Source organism: Phyllopteryx taeniolatus, chromosome 14, assembly GCF_024500385.1.
Source record: "Phyllopteryx taeniolatus isolate TA_2022b chromosome 14, UOR_Ptae_1.2, whole genome shotgun sequence".
NCBI classification, from domain to species: Eukaryota; Metazoa; Chordata; class Actinopteri; order Syngnathiformes; family Syngnathidae; genus Phyllopteryx; species Phyllopteryx taeniolatus.
Window position 1 is genome coordinate 1,413,112 of NC_084515.1, and position 21,947 is coordinate 1,435,058.

A 21,947-nucleotide genomic window follows, 5' to 3' on the forward strand; every position below is an offset into this window, starting at 1 on the left:
GTGCTGTGTGTACATTAATTATGGAAAAAATTAACTTCAATGATTTTTACAAATGGCTGCAAGATAACAAAGAATGAAAAATGTAAGGGGGTCTGAATATTTTCTGTACCCACTGTATTTCAGTTTTTTTTTCCTGTTTACTTTTACTTTGTATTTTTACAGGTCCGGTCAGGTCTATATATTTATTTTCACTATTATTTTGATTTCTATTATCTGAGGATTTTTTTTAAATTCCCACTTATTTAGTTTCACATTTTGGGTTTTGGCTTTATGGTTGAGAGATTGTTTTTGTTTTATTTTTATGGGTGAGAATTTTCCTTATTCTGGCTTTTTTTCTTTTTTTTTTTACTTTTACTTCCATTTTCATTTGTTCTTGTTGTATTTAATTTGACTTTTAATTGTTAAGGTGTTTTATGGATGTTTTTCTATTTTCATTTTTAGTTTGTTTTTTTAGTTTTAAAGATTGTTTTTATATTTACTTTTATTTTTTAAAAACATTTTGTTTCAATAGAAAATCAACAATTGTTTTTAGTTAGTGCGTCGAATTAATTGTTTTATTTCACATAAACACACCTTTATGCACTCGGATACACACACCCATGTCAGTTTCATATGGACACACACACACACAGCATGCAGTAGTTGTGATGAAACAGTGTGTTGCATTGATTTCAGAATTGTTGTCATGACAGTCATGTTACATCACAGTGTGTGTGTGTGTGTCAGACTTTATCTTTGGTTTTAAAGGCATAAACATGTTGCACACTTTGATTTGTCCTTGTTGATTTTTGTTCTCAAATCCATCATAGCCCGTAATAAAAACTCTTTTGTATAAACGTCTCATCTTTGTGTGATTGGCAGTTGTAAAACCCTTTTTGTTTCTTTCTGTGCTTTTGTCCATGTGACAAATACATTTTTGGCTTTCAGCAGCAATTGTTGGAGAAAAATAACATCATCAGGTGCGTTGCGTGAATATTCAGCACAGCCTTTTAGGCAAAGCACTCAGGTGCCCTTTTGTTATGCCACTGCTGCCTCACATTTACATTCGGCACACTTAAAATATTCACTTAGTCACTTTATCACACACAAACACGCTCAAGCTTTTATTCTTTTTATTATGTTAGTTCCCATTTTCTATATGTGTCTGCTGCACTTTGCTGCACTTTTTTTTAGATGGATTCAAAATATAGATTTTTTTCAAAATAAATAAATAAAACTGGAGGGATCGACAACAGTGCAACATTGACTTGTCTTCTTGCGTCATCTAGTGGACGCTTGTTTTTTACAGCCTACCAGCATGACAGGACCTTCTTCCTTCTAGTTCTAGTTCCTTCTTGAGTTTACTGTAATTCGAATTTCAGCATGACGAAACGAGGCCTTTATTGACTATATGTATCTTTTCTTTTGATGCTTTTAAAGGCGTGTGCAGGGCAGAGGGGCACCAACTCGGTCAGTAGAGTCGGCCTCACAGTTCTGAGGACCGGGGTTCAAATCCCGGGCCCACCTGTGTGGAGTTTGCATGTTCTCCCCGTGCCTACGTGGGTTTTCTCCAGGCACTCCGGTTTCCTCCCACATCCCAAAAACATGCATGCTAGGTTAACTGAAGACTCTAAATTGCCCGTAGGTGTGAATGTGTGTGCGAATGGTTGTTTGTTTATGTGTGCCCTGCGATTGGCTGGCAACCAGTTCAGGGTGTACCCCGCCTCCTGCCCGGAGATAGCTGGGATAGGCTCCAGCACACCCGCGACCCTTGTGAGGATAAGCGGGTCAGAAAATGGATGGATGGATGGATGTTCTACGACTACTTCATCTGTAATTTAATTTATGAAATTTAATTTGAAACCTGATCAGTTAAATGGTAATAAGCAGGCTTTGTTTTGTTGTTTTCAGGGTGTGTGCAGGTGAGAGGGGGTGCGCCAATTCTGTCGCAATGTTGTTGAAGGGTATGGGAATATGGGAATGACCTATTTACCTCAGAAGTGAGTACTGCTAATTTCCACTGGCGCTTGCCCATATTTTGATTGGATCTTTACTGTGAAGTTTCATTTAATTTGCAACATGATTGGTTTCTGTAATCATCTTTCTTTGATTAGTTTTTTAAAGGGAGTGTGCAGGGAGAGGGGCTGGGCCCACTGTGTGTTGACAGGGATGCATCAGAAAATGCTGTTCTTCAACATAAATTCAACAGCTATAATTTAGTTTTATCAGTTTAAAATGATGCCGTTATTTGGGGGAAAAACAGCTTAGTTTTGCCTTTTTGGGTGTGTTCAAGAGAGAGAGGAGTGCACAAACTTGTTTAAGTCCTAAAACATTCAGGAAAGACTCCTCCATTACAAAATCGTCATAAATTTGTACTCGCGCTTGTATGTATCTTTTAGAAACCAGCTTTCTTTGATGTTTTTTAATGGTGTGAGGGGGTGCACAAAACAAAAAAGGCAAAAAACAGTTTGCAAAAGACTCATTTATGACAAAATCTTCATTGACTTCCACTGAGGCTTGTTTGTAACTTTTCGAAATCAGTTTTTCTATTTTATTTTTTTATTTAAAATATTGAAGGGGATGCATGGCTTAAAAAGAACATTGTTCTATGATGTAAATGTAACTGCACTTACGGTAATCTATTTAATTTGCTATAGACTGCCTTTGTTTGGCCTTTTTCGAGTGTGTTCATGGGAGACGGGGTGCACCAACTTGTTTAAGGGGTTGCTAAGCTTTAAAGGTTTGGGACTCATCTGACAAAATCGTCATATATGTCCCCTCGTGCTTGTAACTTTTAGAAATGAGCTTTTTTCTATATTTTTCAAGGATGTGTGCAGGAATGAGGGGTTACACCAACTCTTCGAATATGGAAGGGGTGGATGGCATAAAAAGTTTGGGGACGCTATTTCCACTAATCCTTGTGTATAAGTTTTAATAAGCTTTCTTTTATGTTTTTAAGGGTATGTGCAAGGGATAAGGGGGTACACCAATTTTTTAAGGGAGTGTGCATCTTAAAAAAGTTTGGGAAAGCCTAATTTGAGTCATTTGTATTGCATGTTTTTTTCCCCATTAGAATGTTTTTTTCTTGATGTTTGTTCCATTAAAGTCAAGGTGGGATGATTTCCGATTTTGAAAACATCAAGGCGAAGACAACGAATTCAGAGATGCAGTCACGTTTATTGTGAAGGGACAAACATTATAAAAGGAACAAATGTGATGCAATGATGGCACGACAAAAACCAGAGGAAAAAAAATGATAAAAGCAAAAAACAAACAAAAAAAGGTTGGAGCTTCATCGCATGCGTTTTTAATCAGTAGCTTCATAACGACGTGTAACACTTTCATTTGGCTTTTTCTTCATTGTTTTTGAACACATTAATAGAATTCAAGACGAATATTTTTACTTTTTATCTTATTATTTATTTTTTTTTCCCCTAATTTTTTTCTGTAAAACCAACTCAGAAAGTCCCAGAACTACACGGTGGGCTGAGCTTGTTTGATTTGTTGTTTTTCATACTAAAATATATTATCGATTCATCCTACAGTCATGTACACTACCAATAATAAAGCGTAATAAATAACCGTCAAAAGGAAAATACAAAAAAGACATAAATATATATATAAAAAAAAGTTGTGTAAAGAGTTTTTAATACTGGCTTTGTTAAAAACGCGCTCAAATCCAACAACAAAAGAAATACTGTTTTGGTAAAGTAATAAACAGGAAAAACCAGGCGAGCGCCACGTTCGCGAACGTTTGCCACCCAAAGTGCGGGACAGCGCGCCGACATTTTCAACCGGAACAAGTGCACAAATGGGATAAAATAAAATTAAGCGTTATTGTCAAGTCATTTTAGATGTAAAATTAAACTTAAACAAAACTGTGAAAATAAAAGTTTTACAAAAGAAAATTACAAAAAAAAATAAAAAATTGGTGTAGCTAATTCTTTAAAAGTGAGGTTGTAAACCTGAGCTTTGTCTACTTCACAATGGAAACAAGATCGGGAAAATATTTACTTACATTTTTGTTCAAACAAACTTGAGCTTTTACTACTTTATGAATCACAATGAAATTTAAAAAAAATGCAAACATCGTTGAAGTGCGCGAGCATAATATATACATAATTTGAATTCTGTATATTTTCTTTATGTAAACGTGAACTATTACCACTTTACAAACAAAGGACAATAAGGTTTAAAAAGATTCGTTAGAAATTGTGTAGCCAAACCGTTTTAAAAACTTTTCAAATGGAGCTAGTTACACATAACAATTCGAGGAAAAAAATATTTGTTTTTTTAAAATCACATAAGTTGTCTGTTTTTATGAAGTAATCTTGTAAACTTGAGTTTTTACTTCTTTGTAATGGAAGACTACATTTTAAAAAAAAAAAAAGGTAAACAGTTGCAAATTAAAAAATAGAATTCTAAAAAAAAAAGAATTGAAAATTAAAGTGTAGCAAACTAGTTTATTTAAACAAACACTATTTCCTCACAAATTGAAATTAAGGTTCAGGATTTTTTTTTTGCAAGAATTTTCAAAATGTTGGCCCTGAAATTGCAAATCTCTAAAATCGTGAAGCCGATTGAAAAAATTTAACTTGTAAACTTGAGCTTTTTCCTGTTCTAATAATTTTTATATTTAATTAAATATAAAAACATTTGAAAACGTGCAGCAATATTAATTATAAAAAAATAGAAGTTTTACTGCTTTATGAATCTTAATGAAATATGAAAAAAAAAACGCGTAGCAGATTTTATTCAATGTAAAAAAAAAAAATCGTAGATTTATTTATTTTTATTTTATTTTATTTATTTATTTATTTTTAAATGTAAACTTGGAACTTTTACTGCTTTACAAAACGCACTGAAATTTTTGGGGTAAAACTCCAGAAAATTGTTAAAATTGTGTTACTACTAAAACTGTCAACTTTACTGTTTACAAATCGCAATGACTTAAAACATTTAGGGCATATCATTAACACTGTGTTGTTGATTTTCATTTGATTTTAGAGATTAGCTTTTACTGCTTTTGAGACGTAATACAGTATTTTTTAAAAAATACGAAAATCATTACAATTACGTAAATAATTTGACATGCATGGTGTTTGACGGCTGTGGTTAACGGGTGGTCATACGGGTGTGAACGTGGCGCTGGGCGCTTGTAACAGATAAAGAAACCATCGTGCGAAACGTATGTAATGTAACAGGTAACGTACAGTAACAGACGCTTGTTAACACCCTCCACGCGAGTGGGGAGACGACAACAACAATGTTCAATGGCACTTTAACAGCACGCAAGTCTTGCATAAGGCAGGGGCGCCGCCCATTTTGCTCGTGGGTGGGTGGGGGAAATTTTTTTTTTTTCCTTTTCCTTAAGGCTAACAGTCAAAAATAAAAACAAACGCCAGCTTACGTCAGCTAATGGCATATAACACTGAAAGGGTGACAATGGGGAAAACCGTAGTGCAGCGCTTTTTGTTCGTAGAACTCAAGGAAAATACTGATGTCGGAAACATTGGCAACCCAAAAAAATAAAAGTCAAATTAGTAACACGAAGCAAAGTGTCTATAAACAAACATTTGTAACACTGATATTTGCAAGAGAAAGAAAAGAGTTCAGGCACACCTAGGTGTTTGGACACAGTAGTGGACCGTTAAAAGCAGCCAACCGCCGCCGGAGCCAGAGTCGGACCCAGATCTGGAACTGCAGCTGGAACTGAAGTCGGAGTCAGAGCCTGATGTCAGACTGTAAATGGACCCCCATAAAATATGAACCCACCAACTCCTAAAATATTCACTTAAAAACATACACATCTTTATGTTGCGTGAACCAGGCATTTGCAAAATCACCAAATCATAGATTTTTTTTGAGGGGGAACCTATCCGCTGTTATTGTTTCTTTGCTTAAGCCAAACTAAATAAAAGTATTAATTTGGTGCAAAACAAAACAAAAAAAACTGATGACGTGAACTAAGGAGCTTGATTTAGGCCAAAGCAGTGCTTTGATCCCAGCTCGTGGCATTGTGGTGCCAAGAAACTACTGTGAAGTGAGTTGACAAGTTTCATTTAGACAAAATTAGTGCTTTGGTGCCATCTCGTGGCATGTATAGGTAATGTTAAACCTTTTTGGGGCGTAAGGGGGTCATTACTTCCGTGATAAAAAGAAATTTAACTAAATGACTACAAATAGCATATATTACTGACTCTAACCCTAACCGTGACTAACCGGTCGAGAACATTAAATTATTTTCTTTATATGCAAATTTTGGTGGGGCAGCCATTGGGTGGGTTAATTTTTAAAAGGGTTCATATTCCATACGACACCTGATCTGGAGGCCAGACCTAGAACCGGAACCGGAGTCAAAGCCAGAGTTAGATCTGGAGCTGGGGCTCTCAAAAGTGTCCCGAAGGGGGAGGGTTGGCTTATTTGGTGTCCGTCACAGCTTGATCGTCGGAGGATTCCTCACTGTCCGACCAGTCCCTGATGCTTTTGTAAGTGCAGTCCGCCATCTGCTCAAGGTTGACGCCGGCTGCCTCCGCCTTGTCCGCTACGGGGGGCTCCGGCGTCTGCTCGTCTTTCAGTTCCACCTCTACCACCTGGCACGCAAACTCATCCACATCTAGGTTTTTCTCCTTTTCTTCTACATGCTCTTCTTCTTTTTCATCATCTTTCTCCACGTTGTCTTCTTCGTCGTCATCGTCGTCATCATCATCATCAAAGTTGCCTTCGTAAATCTCGCACTCGCCGTCGTCCACCTGTACGACCCGGATGTCGTCGACACACATGGCTTCGTCGTCGTCCTCGCTCTCGCCGACGTCCGAGTCCAGCGTGGCGGTCGGACTTCCCACGACGACTGCGGCGGCGGTGGCGTCTGCGTCCGGGCTGGAGCCATAATCGGAGCCGTCCCGCTTGCAGTAGGAGTAGCGGTGGTTCATGTGCTGCGAGTAGGAGCCCGAGTGAGAGAAGCGCTTTCCGCACTTGTTGCACTGGTAGGGTTTCTCGCCGGAATGCAGGCGCGAATGCTCAATAAGATGATGCTTGTGCTTGAAGGCCTTGTGGCACACTGGACACTCATGAGGACGCTTTCCTGCAATCCAAAAAAAAACATCGGCTCGATGCAGAGGTCAACTCATTAACGTGAGCCACTTTGCACTCAGTATTTGTACTTGTGTGAGTTAGCTGTACCCACACATTCAGAATCCGTTTTTAATGGTACCAAAACCAGTCTCTGGCTTGTCTATTACTTTGTCTTCACAATTAAATGTGTTACCGACATTCAGTTTAGTTCATATTTGACCAGCTATGGGTTAGCTAAACTGTGAAGTTACTGTAGCTTACCTGTCTTTGTGGGTTTTGTAGTGAGGGAAGACGTGAGATATCTTTTTGCTTTGAGATAAAAACCTTGCATGTTGCCATTCTCTTTTTCTTGATTTTATTAAAAATATAATCCTTGAATCCAAATGTAAAAATCTTCTGAGCTCCCTCAATGGGAGGGGGCAACGACACTTCGCCACAGGGCCTACTGGTGGGTTACCAGGTTTGCACGGACTACACAAAAAAAAAACACATTTCTAAGGAAAATAAGACAAATGGCAGACTACCTCAAAAATACAAATTTTGTTTTAGCCAAGCATGTCCCAAAAATCCTAAAATTGGCTACTGAGATCTGAGACAAGTCCCCCACCTCTGGGTCAGACCACCAGGTAGGACGTACCTGTGTGTTCATATTTGTGCCTGAGCAAGGAGCTCCCCTTCTGGAAGGCCTTGTTGCACAGGTCACAAGCGTAGACGCCGTTTTCCAGACGTGGCTTCTTCATTAGTGACATCTCCCTTTGTTCGTCCGCCGCGCCATCAGAGCTCGCTTCCGGTGTCTGCACGGAAAAACACAACAAAACTTCAAGTGGGATTAGCTTCAAATACCCTTTTGGAGTTGGAGCCAAGTCGTTTTTTTTAAACAGGTTACTTGACTTTATTTCCGCAGTGCTTCGGGACTTGGTTCTTGTTAGACATTGCTTGGTAGATTTATTTATTTTTGCTGTTTTGAGCCAAAATTTTGGCTAAGAGCAATCTCCAGATATGCTGCCACTTGAATTAAGTGAAAAAGAAAATAGAGCAATCAAGGTACAGTAATGCCCGCGTGTGTGGGCAAGGAGAGCCACATAGACTGAGGCACTTTCAGTCGTTTACTGAACTGTCAAACACAAATACAAAATAAGAACACTTGCAAGGAGTTCCTGTCCCGCACCCAGACGCTCAAACTGAAATCAACTTGTGACATCAATCACTCAGCCACGCATCTTAAAACACAAATACAGTATGTAATTATACTATATGAAACCGGTTTATTCCTTCAAATTCTCTTTTGTTTTATTACATTTTATACGGTGGACGACTGGTTAGCACATCTGCCTCACAGTTCAGAGGACTCTGGTTCAAATCCCCGGCCCCGCCTGTGTGGAGTATGCATGTTCTCCCCGTGCCTGCGCGGGTTTTCCCCGGGCACTCCGGTTTCCTCCCACATCCCCAAAACATGCATGGTAGTTTAATTGAAGACTCTAAATCGCCCATCAGTGTGAATGTGAGTGTAAATATTTGGTTGTTTCTATGTGCCCTGCGATTGGCTGGCAACCAGTTCAGGGTGTACCCCGTCTCTCGCCCAAAGTCAGCTGAGGTAGGCGCCAACACACCCGTGACCCTAGTGAGGAAAAGCCTTGCGGAAAATGGATGGATGTTTTTATACAATATCGTGCTATTTTCTTTATTGAAAAGACGTTTAAAAAAAAAAACATGGTGGAACGATTAATGATATTTCATTTAATTTCCATGAGAAATATTGATTTAATATAAGAGTAAATTGATTAATAAGCGTCACTGACGGTGTAGTGGTACACTCGCGTGACTTTGGTGCAGGCAGCGTGGGTTCAGTACCCAATCAGTGACGGTGTGAATGCAAGTGCAAATGGTTGTCCGTGTCGATATGTGCCCTGCGACTGACTGACGACCAGTTCAGGGCGTAGTCCGCCTTCCGCCCGAAGTCAGCTGGGATAGGCTCCGGCACCCCGTGACCCTAACCAGGATAAGCGGTGTTGAAAATGGATGGATGGATGATTTAGAAGATTTAAAACAGAAGGAAATAAACTTGTAAGTCAAGGTGCCAATGTAAAAGCAATCGGCTTATGGAGTGACACAAGGTTCTGTACTAAAATGACTGCTGTTTATAACTCAAAGATGGTATTACCTTGTGTCCGTTGAGCACGACCGTCTTCGCCGTGGTTCCAGCCGAGTTGGCGTAGGTGTAGGTGAGCTGTGGGATGAGAATGGTCCGCTTGGCCGAGCCCCCGAGGGCGCCAAGGCAGCCAACCGGGCCCTGACCTGTGATGGCCACCAAGGTGGGCAGCTGTGAGGTGGGGATGATGTTGACGGCGGTTCGGCGCGTCTGAGGCGTGGCCACATAGATAGTACGACCACCCACCTCCTCCTTCCTTAGGCAGGCTAGGGTCACAGGCTGGGGTGTTTTTTTGGCAGGTGAGGTGTCCTCTGGGAGTGCAGCAGATGTGGGAGGGGGGACTTGTTTCGGGAGGGACAGGTCCAAGGGTTCGGCCTGGGAGTCCAGAGCCTCGGGGTCCTCTGGCTCGCTTTTGATGATGACCAAGTCGCTGGTGTTTAACGACGGGGATTCAGATGGGGATTGACACGAGGCTTGTTTGGGGGCCTCTGACTCACAGTTTAGAGGTTCAGTCTGTTTGGACGCCGCCTGGTCTTGACAGATTTTTCTTCCAGAGTTCATCTTGGCAAACCACTTCCGCACCACGTCCACGGGAATCCTAACAGAGTCTGATATCTTCTCTAGCTCTTCTTGGTCAGGGTTGGCGTTGGAGGCGAAGTAGGTCTTAAGGAGGGTCAGGAGATCATCCACAGCTGGCTCCTGCTCCAGCGTCACACCGGCGTCGCTGAGCAAGGCGGCGAAGGATGGGTCCAAGGCGGCCGAGTCCACCGCCTCCCCGTTGGCCGCCTTGTGGTGCTGGAGCAAGTGCAACGCCTCCAGGTTCTCGGGGCACTCGTCGCACAGTGAACAAGTACCAGATCCGGTGTCGGGTGGCAGCACCTCAGCTTCTTCAGTCTTGATGCTCTTCAATTGGTCTGTTTTTGTTTCTGTGATGAGCACCGACTCTTCGGGCTCCTCCTTCACCAGGCTGAGGTCAACCTTGGGACTGGGTGGCTTGTCAGTTTTGGTCGGGATGGGTGCAGCCGGGACCAGGTTGTTTTTGACAAGAAGCGGCATGGGTTGGGTGGTGGTGGCAGTAGTAGTAGCGGTGGTGACAGGTGCGGGTCCGATGCTGTAGTTGATGATGATCTTGGTGGTCCCATCGTGGTCAACGAAGGCGGGCAGGCTAATGATCTGCTGCTGAGGTTGCTGGACCACGATCCCCGGCTTTCCCTGCACCGCAGAGCCATTGGCGGTCCCCAGAACCTGCCTCAAAACGTTCCCATCCAAAGCCAGTTTCAGGACGTTCTGCAGGTCACTCAGATTGATGTTGATGGGGGGCACCAGCCCCACAGTGGGAAGCACCATAGCTACGCCCTGTGATAGCGGTTGGGGCTGGGGCGCCGCCCCATTGGCCGATGGTGCCGACGCCACAGCCGGCTTGCAGGGCACCTCGGTCGCTTCTGATTTGATTTGCGTGACGGGGAGCTGTTCTTGGAGGGGTTTGCTTTCCGGCTTCTCCGTTAGGACCACGCGGGTAGAGGTGACCGCAACCCCCGGGATGTCAGCAACGGGCGGCAGTGACTTGACGGACTTGCGGGCCAGGCCGTTGGGGGCGTTGGCCGCACTCACGCACTTCTTGCTGCTGATGTGCGAGCTGTACGAGCCAGAGTGTGAGAATCGCTTCTTGCAGTTGGCACACTCGTATGGTTTCTCACCTGGAAAGCAAAAAAAAAATATTAAAAATAAATATAAAACATTGATAAAACAGAACTCCCTACAATGAATGTCACAGAACGACACAATTTCATGTCATAGGTCTGCCAGAGCAAGAACCCTATTGTATTTTTTTCAGAATATGTTCAGTGGTGGCCAAGATACATGAATTTAGCATTTAAACGTCAAATAAAAGTTTTGCATTTCAGTATCGCAACTTTCAACAGAATATCTATGTCAGAACAAGAACCCTATTGCTTTTGACAGATCTTTTTAGACAAAAGGTACTTGAGAGCTGGGATGAAAAGTAAAATCTATCCGAACATGAACAGTTTGTTCTGTGTATGTGAAAACAAGAACCATATTTGAGACATCTTGAGTCAAAAACTACATGAGGTAGCTGGGATCAAAGGTAAAAATAAGCAATGCTTGACACTTCTCTACGAATCTCGGAACCGAAACAGGTTAATGTTCAAAGACTTCTCAGGGTTTCGGGTTTCTTGAACCTATTGATTTCGAGAGGCCTTCAGCCCCAAAATACAAGGTAAAATCCGTTTTGCGTGTCATTTTTCGACTTGTTAAATGTTAAACCAATTTCTGAACTTTAACAGCTTATTGTTGCGGTGGCAAACCAAGAACCCTATTGCAGAGGTGGAACGTAACAAAGTACTCGTACTTCAATACTGTACTTAAGTAGAATTTTTTTGGGTATCTGTACTTTGCTCAAGTATTTATCTTTCTGACAACTTTTTATTTTTACTCCTTACATTTTACACAGAAATATCTGTACTTTCTACCCCTTACATTTTAAAAATTTGCTTGTTACTTTTCAAACCTTCTCAAGTTAGCGACGACGCAATGTAAAAGGCAGAATGCCGAAAAACAGGAAATCGAAAGTAAAGTCAACCCACTGATCCTAGACATTGTAGATACGACACTCCTGTTTGAGCCGCGTGCCTGCGACAATGCTAAGCTAGTGGGGGAAAGTATCGGTGCATTCGATGTCTAACTAAGTTAGTGGGGGCAAAGTTTCGGCAGATTCCATGTTTGTGGATGGCAGGTCGGAAACCAAAATAACAAAGATGCCTGCACACTGTGCTGCGTACGGTTCGTACAATCACTCTGAACTTGGATTAACCTTTCATGGGTAAGAATGATTTTTTTTTTACTCTCTTTTTCCAAAGGTGCCTGCAATGAATGAACCGTGATAGTTTTTTAGAATGTTAGCTTGTCGAAGTCAGGCTCGCTGGCAGTCACTTTTCGAGCAATAAAATACCTCCAACACATTTATTTGCACACTGCTAAAACAAAACCGTAAAAAAAAAATCATAATAATAACCTGTTTAAAAAAATAAAAATAAAAATAGCTTTTTTATTTTTAACTATTTATGTTGTACTGTATATATCTTTATTTAAATAGTCCAAATAAATGCTCGTCTTTTCATTTAATTTTTGTTTGTATTTGTTTTGTCCATTGTGCCCGCCAGAGAAAGCATGCAAATCATGTGGAGAGATGCATTACAAAAAAATCTAACTAACAGGTGTCAAACTCAAGGTCCGGGGCCCACATCTGTCCCGCCCATCATTTTATGTGGCCCATAAAAGCAAATGATTTGCTTCATCTTAATTCTCACTAAAATCCATCCATCCATTTTCTGTACCGTTTTTCCTCACGTGCTGGAGCCTATCCCAGCTATCTTTGGGCGAGAGGCGGTGTACACCCTGAACTGGTCGCCACCCAATCGCAGGGCACATAGAAACAAACAACAGTTCGCACTCACATTCACACCTACGGGCAATTTAGAGTCTTCAGTTAACCTACATGCATGTTTTGGGGATGTGGGAGGAAACCGGAGTACTCAGAGAAAACCCACGCATGCACGGGGGAGAACATGCAAACTTCACACAGGCGGGGTCGGGATTTGAACCCCGGTCCTCAGAACTGTGATTCCACCGTGCCAACGGATTCTCACTAAAATTTGTACCTAAATTTTAAATTGTCATATGCAACATATAAGAGGAAATTGAGGACATTGAGATATTGCAAGAAGTTTTTGTAAATAAACGCATTTTTACAGTAACTTTAACGAAAGCTGAACAAACAAAATTTCAAAACTAGTTATCCGTCAATTTGTTGTGTATATGTAATACTATGATAAGGTGATGAAACATTTATATGGTTTCAGAGTCCTAACGGTCCTATGAGTGAAAAAAAATGTGGCCCGGAACAAAAATGAGTTTGACACCCCTGATCTAATTACATGTACTCTATTATTGGGCTGAAAAAGGTAGATTTACTTTTTTACTTAAGTACATTTATAAGTGTGTACTTTTGTACCTTTACTTTAGGGAGTGGGCTCAGTACTTTTACCAGAGTTGTTTTTTGCCCGGCAGACTTGCAGTCTGGAGTTTTTAGCAGAGCTGTAGCGGACTCCGCTCTCAATCTGTGAGGACGGACGTGGCGCGTGTTCGAGTCCATTTGTGGTTGAACCGACCACCGTGACTCAAAGTTGTATACATAGACGGCTTTTTGGCTTCATAGTTTACATAGAGCAAAAACACATCTTTGATGTTGCGACAAGTGCGTGCCAGGCATGACATGCATCAACGATTTTATAAAAATAAAAGTTGTTCATCACCGATTTGCCTTAGACACAGTTGCCAGTGACTAACAATCAATATCCCTGTTTCACAAGGATTTTACTTCCACATTACCTTTCAAAAGGCTATGAGGTCCAATGTAAAAACTGTGTGTATATGTATGTATATATATATATATATATATATATATATATATATATATATATACATATGGTTTTGATATAACTGATTTAAGTGTGTCAAATGCTTCAAAACAGTGAATCATTTTAGGCTAGTTGTCTCAAATGATTAATTGCTTCAGAAAGCCTCGGTTTCTCCATCCCTAGCAAGAACTCTATAAATTTTGCCACTCACCACTATGTATGCGCAGGTGCTCCTTCAGGTGGTGTTTGTACTTGAAGGCTTTGAAGCACTCTGTGCACTTGAACTTGCGAGGGCCTCCTCCACTTCCACCGCCACCGGACGACTGCACGTGACGCTGAGGCGGGGAAATAAAAGAAACACTCTCAGACACTGATGCAAGGAAAAGAAAAAAGAAACAGCGCTAACGGTCATGCTAATGCTAAAGAGAAGCGAGGAAGGTGAGCGCACGTGTCATCAAGTAGGAAATGGCCAAACTGAGCCAGACTGGTCCATTGGGATAAATAGATGGGGGTGGTTTCCAGAATAGTAGTGAGGGTGGACTACCAGGGGTCCATCCAAAGGTTAAGAAACTAGTTGAAAAATGTTAATTATTAAAAATAATGTAAATGATTCTACTTGGACATAATAAAGGTTATGTTAAAAATAGTTTGTATAAGAAGGTGGAGGGGAGGTAATTTGGTTGCACCTGCAGCTTACTTAAGTTAATCATTCATGATTTTGGTCCGTATGCTTCTTCTCGTCTGTTTGACCTTTTAACTGTCAATCGTAACGCTAATCTGAGCTACAACAATAATAAACAATAAACGTCTGCTATTTTTGTTTGAAAATGGCTGTTTTCGGGTAATTTGTCCATTTTCAAGGATCAAAGCTTTTCTTTTTTTTTCTAAAAGCAGCACCCGAAGTCAGTTTCACTTACCAGCATGAAATTTGGTAGGCATCTTTACCATGAGCAGACCCACAAAAAAGTTTCACAAACCTGTGCTGTACAACAAACAGGAAGTCTGCCATTTTGGTTTGAATATGGGGTTATTTTTGGCTATTTCCAAGTGTCCAAGTAATATTTTTTTATAATTCAGCCTCCAAAGCCAGTTACCCTTAGCATCATGAAATTTGGTCAGCATCTCTATCATGAGCAGACCCACAAAAAAGCATTAAGAACCTATGCTGTAAAACAAACAGAAATCCAGCTATTTTAATTTGAAAATTTCATTTTGATGGTAATTTGGGCCATTTCCAAGGGTGACGGTAATAAATAAAAAAAATATTCAGACCCTGAAGCCAGTATTCCTTAGCAGCATAAAATTTGGTTGACATATCTATCAGGAGAAGAACCGCAAAAAAGTCTCAAGAACCTGTTTGGTAAAACGAACAGGAAGTCAGCCATTTCGTTTTAAAAATGGCCATTTTGTTGAAATTTTGTTGGGCAAACTAATACTAGAAATTGTCACTAAATTGTGAAAAAAGTTTCATTTTCATCACTACCTGCTCCTTGCTGCCCCGGTGGTGACTCATGTGCCTCTCGAGTTGCGAGCGGTATGTGAAGGTGTAGCTGCAGTGCGAGCATCTGTAGTTGTCTTCGCTGGTCTCGTGCCGGTACTTGATGTGTTCTTTCAGCGAAGCGTTGCGCTTGTAGCCTCGCGAGCAGTACGGACACGTGTGCAGCTGAAGGGAGTCTGGTGTGCCTGTTTACAGAAACGCACGTTCATTCTTTGAAATATCAAAAATGTATTTGAAACACGTGTGTTAAGTTTTGACGAGAGCTCAGAATTTTACTGAATTCCCCTTTAGCTTAGGTTAAAGACTCAAAAACGACTTTGACGTTTACGAAAACACGCATGTTAGGTTAGTTGAAGACTGATAGTCTTATGTTTACCACAGCATCGTATGTTAGATTTCTAGTCTAAATATGTTTGATGTTTACGATAATTTTGAGGATAAGCAGGTTTGTTGATCTCAAATTTGTCCTCAATGTTTACAAAAATACACTTTCAATATTAAATCGGCTTTGATCTTTGCGAAAAACGTACATCACGTTCATTGAAAACCTGCCTTTGATGTTTACAAAAACAAATGTTAGGCTCACTGAAGGCTAAAATTTCTCTTCGATATATCGTTCCAAGACTATGAATCATCAATGTTGATGAGAATTTAGTGACTCTAAACCGCCTTTGAGGTAAACACCTACGATAATTTAGTTGAAGATGAATTCATCTTCAGTGTTTACGAAAATCTGCGATTGGCTGGCAACCAGTTCATGGTGTACCCCGCCTCCTGCCCGACAATAGCTGGGATAGGCTCAAGCGCTCCCCGCGACCCTTGTGAGGATAAGCGACTCAGATAATGGATGGATGGATTTTTACAAAAATATGTAAATTGAGTTAATTGAAGACTGTAAATCGTCTTCAATATTATTGAAAACCCATGCATTGACTCGAAATTGATTATAACAAAAACTTACTTTAGTTTGGTTCAACTCAAATGCGTCGTCGATGTTTACAAAACCTTGTGCAACAAGTTAACTGGAGACTGCAACACCTTTGATATCTACGAAAATGTTTCAGGTTTACTGAAGAATATAAATTCTCCAGTATTTAATGAAAAAAGAGACGCTAAATCATCTTTGATGTTTAGGAAAACACTTTCACTTTAAATTGTCATTGAAGTTGACAAAATATGTTCGGTTTTCTGAAGACAAAATCGCTTTACCATCATTAGCTATCGTTCCCAAAGATCAAAAGTGATGTTTATTGAAGACTTAATCATCATTGATGTTTACAAAACCGAGTAGATTACTAATTACTACACAATTTCTGCTTGTACTACCGTTTTCGTCCACGCCCCCCGTCTCCGCAGGACTCTGCTGATCATCGGGGGCTTCTGGGTAGATAACAGCCGTGTCTTCTTTCTGGAGGATCTCCTCCTCCACCACCACTTCTTTCTTCACTCCACACTTGACTCCATTTTCTTCTTCTTCTTCTTCTTCTTCTTCTTCTTCTCCGGACACGCACTCCTCTTTCACTGAAAACACACCCAAACATGCTTTGAATCATTCCATCCTGACAAGAGCGTGTGTTGTTTTTGCACAGAGTCACCACTAGACGGCGCCACAATCCAGGGTTAAGGTTTCAAATGAGGGTTTCAATGTAAGTGTTGGGGTTTCAAATCCAGGTTAGGGTCAATTTGTGTTGATGTGGCTGGCGGAGACCCTGAAAATGGTCTTCTTTCATCCTTAATCCTACATCCTTCCTTCCATCCATCCTTAATTCATTCCACTATTCCTACTTTCTTTTCATATACTATTCTTGTTTCCATCCTTGCATCCTACCTCCATCCCTCCCTTTTCTCCTTGCTTCCATCTGTCTTTTCACCATCTTTTCCTTGTTCCCTCCCTTCTTGTATTCCTCCTTTCCTCTCATCCTTCTTTCCATCTCTCCTTTTATATATCCTTGTTGTTGTTCTTCTAACCTTTCCTTTTATACAGTCTTGTTCCCTTCCATCCTTTCGTACATCCTTGTTTCCCTCCTTCATCATCCTTTGTTCCTTCTCTCCTTCCTTTCATTTATCATCCTTCAGTCCTGACTTCCATCCTTCTTTCAGTCTTCCTTCCATCTTTTCATCCATCTTTGTTTCTTTCCTTCTATCATTGCATACTTCCTTCCTCTCTGCCTTCCTTCTTTCTTCTGTCCCTCCTTCCTTTCTCACCATCCCTTTTCCTTCATCTATTCTTTATTACTTGGATCTTTCCTTCATCATTCCTCCCTTTCATCAGCATGATTTCTTTCCTATCCTTTCTCCCTTCCAACCCTTCAGCCTCCATTCTTATTACCTTCCATCCATCCTTTCATACAATCCTTGTTGCCTTCCTTCTATTCATCCGTCGTTCCTTCATTCCTTTCATACATTCCTTTACCTTTTTTCCTTCCCTTCTCCCTCCATTCCTCCTTCCATCCATCCTTCATTTGTCCTCCTTTTCAAAAATCCTTATTGCCTCTTTCCTACCATCCTTCAATAAATTAATTTCAAAAGTGTAGAACTACCTTTAGCTCACATTAGCAATGCTCAGGGTTGTAGTCTCAGTTGCATGTTCTAGCCATGTTAGCAGGCTAGGCTAGACCAAGCTAAAGTAAGCTAAGATGAATGAAGATAAACTAAGATAAAATAAGCCTCTGTTGGGCTTGTTTACAGCCACGGCATCCCGAGTCAAGGTGTTGTTATTTTAATCTGGATTTTCCCACGTATGGAACAGGCACAATGGCTGACAGACAGACATGCGTTGCGTCACCCGTGTCATGTGTTTTAGGAATGGGAACTGTGTGCATGTGCGTGAGTGCGTGCGTGTATGTGTTGTTGAACTTTTTTTTCCCCCCATGTCAGAAGGTTTTCCGCATTGCCATGGAGACAAAGGATTATAATGGAAGCCAGACGAGCCCCTAATGCCACACCTCTTGCTGCAAAGCTCGGTCAGGGACAGGTGAAGCCAGCCGTGTGTGTGTGCGTGTGTTTAGCCACATGATCTGGGCTTCCCATGACCTCATCATCCCAATTTTTCCACATCTGCTTCCCTTCTTCAGTCGTCACCTCCACCTGCCGACACACCATTGGTTCTTTTTCTTTCAAGTGCTTTCTTCAATTTTATTTCTTTCTGTCTCAGTGCTTTGGTTCAAACTCTACATTTTCTTCACTTTTTACTTCCTGTGAGTATCCAATCACTTTTGTCCATATTTTCTTCATTTTCTCAATTTCCTGAAGGTGTCCCAATATTTTTGTCTTATCTTTTCTTCCTTCCTTACCCTTCCTTCCCTCCTTCCATATATTCTTGATTTCTTTCTTCCATCCAATCAGGGGGCAATTCTAGGATAAGAGGTTTAAGGGTGTTGGGATTTCATTTTAACCCAAAAATGGGCTACAAACCTGTGCCAGTCAGCAAGGGCAGACTGGCGTACAGGGAGACTGGGGATATCCCCAGTGGACCGGTGGGACGATGGGCCAGTGGCCACAAGAGGAAGAAGCAAATGAAACAGAAAAGGGGGTGGGGGGGGAGCCGTCAGCCAACAGCTTTGTTGTCCACTAGGAGGGGTGCGGGCGGGAGGTTAGTGTTGTGACTCGTGGGCCCATTGTTGCGATGTGAGGGTATACTGTACTTACATGTTTTCGCCTACTACTGTCTATGCTGAGCCAATCAAATTACATATTACATATGTTTATGTCACACCCATTTTCCCTAGCTGTTGTGGCTGACCATCACCTGCCAATCACTCTTCAGCTAACTGTACTAGAACCTGTAGATAGATAGCCAGCCGGACCAGAGTTAAGATGGACATGAAAAAAAAACAACCTCCAAAACGAAAAGGTGCTGCTGAGAAGTTGAGAGATTAAAAAAAACAAAATATTTAAATCGCTCGAGGAAGTGCCGGGCACACATAATTTGGCGGTCGTTCGAGTTTGGCGACCGCCACACAGGACTCCGTTGCCAGCGCAAGCCGCGGCTAGCCTACTCCTCAACAGCTGAATCTCAACAAACATGAAAAACCTAGTGATATAATGGTAAGTTATGTTTGAAACTTTGTGATGCTTTAGGTGAAAATGCTTATTTGACTAACATTATGGCGTGATGAACTGTGGCGGTCTGTCCATGACTCCCGGGCCACTTTTACCCCCCAGTCCCACCCTGAGAGTCAGTAAGCTATTCAGTAGCACCTTGGCTTTAATACATGACACAACAACTAACTTCTCTCATTTCAATTCAAACAGAGGATAGTGGCCACCTGAATTATTTCCATCCATCCATTTTCTGAGCCGCTTATCCTCACAAGAGTCGCGGGAGTGCTGGAGCCTATCCCAGCTATCATCGGGCAGGAGGCGGGGTACACCCTGAACTGCTTGCCAGCCAATCGCAGGGCACATACAAACAAACAACCATTCGCACTCACATTCACACTAAGGGGCAATTTAGAGTCTTCAATTAACCTACCATGCATGTTTTTGGGATGTGGGAGGAAACCGGAGTGCCCGGAGAAAACCCACGCAGGCACGGGGAGAACATGCAAACTCCACACAGGTGGAGCCAGGGATTGAACCCCGGTCCTCAGAACTGTGAGGCAGACGCTCTAACCAGTCGCCCACCGTGTGAATCATTTCCTAGCTAGAAAAAATAAATAAATAAATGTCAGCTCGCTCCCACCAAATAACAAACAGTGAGCTACGATTAAATGCAGCAAAAATGAGGACTGGTAGTGAAATAGTGCGTTGCTATTGAGTGGTTGTAGTGAAGAAATGTGCCACAAATCGTGGTTTAAGCCAGGACTTACACCATATCACTGAAGGCAGAGTATTGTTCTGTGCAAGTAGAAAGGTCAGAGCCCAATCAAGGAAAAGTGGGAGGGATTGGGTGGCGCAAACCATTTGTTAGTTGGGGTGCTGTACTTTTGCTGTTACGCTGTTTCGTTATGTTACAAACAAGTAGTACTATGGTTTTCCACTTTTCGAGGTTGTTTGAAAATGACATACAATTTAAAAAAATGTTGATCTCTCAAATGTTAGGGGTGCTGGGATCTATTTTTGGGGTGCTTCAGCACCCCCAAAAATGGACTACAATGGCTTCCACTCATCCTTCCTTCCTATCCTCAGTCCTTCCTTCCACATTTCCTTCATCTTTCCTCTTTTCCTTCTTACCTTCCTTCCCTTATTCGTTTGGGTGATCTTTTGTTTCCTTTCTTCAATTCATCCTTCCTTCATCCCTCTCATCCTTCCTTTCTTCCTTCTATCTTGTTTCCGTCCTTCCATCTTTCATTCCTTCCTCCTTCCTTTGCTCTATCCTTTTTCCTTCCTATCTTCCATTTTCTTCCTTCCTCCCACCGTTCCTTCTTTCTTACAACCTTCCTCTTTCCTTGATTTCTCCCTTCCATTCTTCCTTATATCCTTCCTCCCACCTTCCGTCCCTACCATCCTTCTTTCCTTCCAGTCTTTATTCTTCATCGTTCCATCTTTCTCCTATCCTTTCCTTCCAGCATTCCTTCCTTTGTCCCACCATCATTTCTTCACTTCCAAGGTTCCTTGCTCACTCACTTTATTCCTACATTCCTCCTTTCCTTTCCTCCTCTCTTTCTCCCTTCCTTCGATCTTTCCTCCCACCCTCACTTTTTTGCTTACAACCTTTATTCCTTCCTCCCTTCCATCATTACTCCCTTCTTTCCTTTCTCCCATTCCTCCCTCACTTCCTCCCAATCTTCCTTTCTAACCTTCCTTTCTACCTTCCTTCCTTCCTCACTATATTCCTACCTTCCACCTTTCCTTCTTAGAGCCTTCCTTCCTTCCTTCCTTCCTTCCATTCATACCAATCTTGTTTCCTTCCTTCCTTCCCTTTTCACATCGTATGTGTCCCAAATCTTTAGTCCAAGGTGTTCTTACTGTCATGATCTGTGCCCTGCAGTTCCTGTTTTGGAGCTTGGGTGGCGCTTTGCAACCCTCCATCCCTGCTCTCTCTATCTCTCTCTCTCTCTCCCCCAGCAATTACCACCACCTCGCCTGCGCACCTGTCCACATCACTGCCTGCGTTTAAGCCTGCCAGATCCAGGAATCCAGCCCGAGAGTATTGACACTCGTTCGTGGTACACAGGCCGGCTGTCATGATTCCTTCTCGTGTGTTCCTTTGATTACTTGGCTACCCGCATTGTACTAATCCTCTTGTGTCCTCCTCCGTCCCCAGTGCTCCTTCCGTGTCTCCCGCTCCGCTCCTTCCTCCTGCCACGCCGTCAAAGCTCTTCCACCTGCCCACGCTCCCGCTACCTGCACCTTCCTTGTTCCAACGGACTCCTCAGATATCCTACTCCTCAGATATCCTACCTAACCCCGAGCTTCTACAAATTAAACCATACTCATCTACTTCCTCCGCCTCCGCCTGCTTTTGGGTCCAGTCCGACATTATACCATTACCAATTGTGACACTTACCTCCGTTCCAGGCTCCATTCTGTGTTAATACTGCATTGTTGGCGTCTGTCGCGTCTGTCGCGTCTTTGGCGTCGCGGCGGTCCCCCCTCGCCACCGCGGTCTCTTCGGCGTCAGGCGGGCTTTCGTCCTCCACGATGTGTAGCTTGTCGTCATCGTCCGAGTCGGAGCTGCTGGCCTCCAAGCCGCCATTTACGTTCGTCACTGCGAGGGGACAGAAGACAACAGGAAAAGAAACAGACAGACTTAAAAGTCACATTAACACATCGTTGCAATTATCAGTCACAAGTATGTATGTAAATAAGTATGTAATTATTTAAATATGTCTGTGTTGTCCATCCGTTTTCTGTACTGCTTATC

At 42.0% G+C, this 21,947-nt stretch overlaps 1 protein-coding gene and 1 long non-coding RNA gene across 5 annotated transcripts in view; one reads left to right on the forward strand and one right to left on the reverse strand.

Annotated features, from left to right (window-relative positions):
• Positions 1 to 3,136: 3,136 nt before the first annotated feature.
• Positions 3,137 to 21,947, reverse strand: part of LOC133488938 (zinc finger E-box-binding homeobox 1-like) — a 37,046-nt gene continuing 18,235 nt past the window's right edge. For all 4 annotated transcript variants that reach the window (XM_061797480.1, XM_061797482.1, XM_061797483.1 and 1 more), the window contains 7 exons: positions 21,591 to 21,791; positions 16,466 to 16,660; positions 15,125 to 15,324; positions 13,853 to 13,976; positions 9,215 to 10,899; positions 7,691 to 7,847; positions 3,137 to 7,063 (listed from right to left, as the gene is read on the reverse strand). In XM_061797480.1, the coding sequence (XP_061653464.1) occupies positions 6,399 to 7,063; positions 7,691 to 7,847; positions 9,215 to 10,899; positions 13,853 to 13,976; positions 15,125 to 15,324; positions 16,466 to 16,660; positions 21,591 to 21,791 (3,227 nt within the window). In that variant the 3' untranslated portion in view covers positions 3,137 to 6,398. The remainder of the gene's footprint in view (positions 7,064 to 7,690; positions 7,848 to 9,214; positions 10,900 to 13,852; positions 13,977 to 15,124; positions 15,325 to 16,465; positions 16,661 to 21,590; positions 21,792 to 21,947) is intronic.
• On the forward strand, positions 13,892 to 21,671 carry LOC133488940 (uncharacterized). Its single transcript, XR_009791774.1, has 3 exons — positions 13,892 to 14,079; positions 21,149 to 21,249; positions 21,348 to 21,671. It is a non-coding gene; the product is annotated as an uncharacterized LOC133488940 (long non-coding RNA).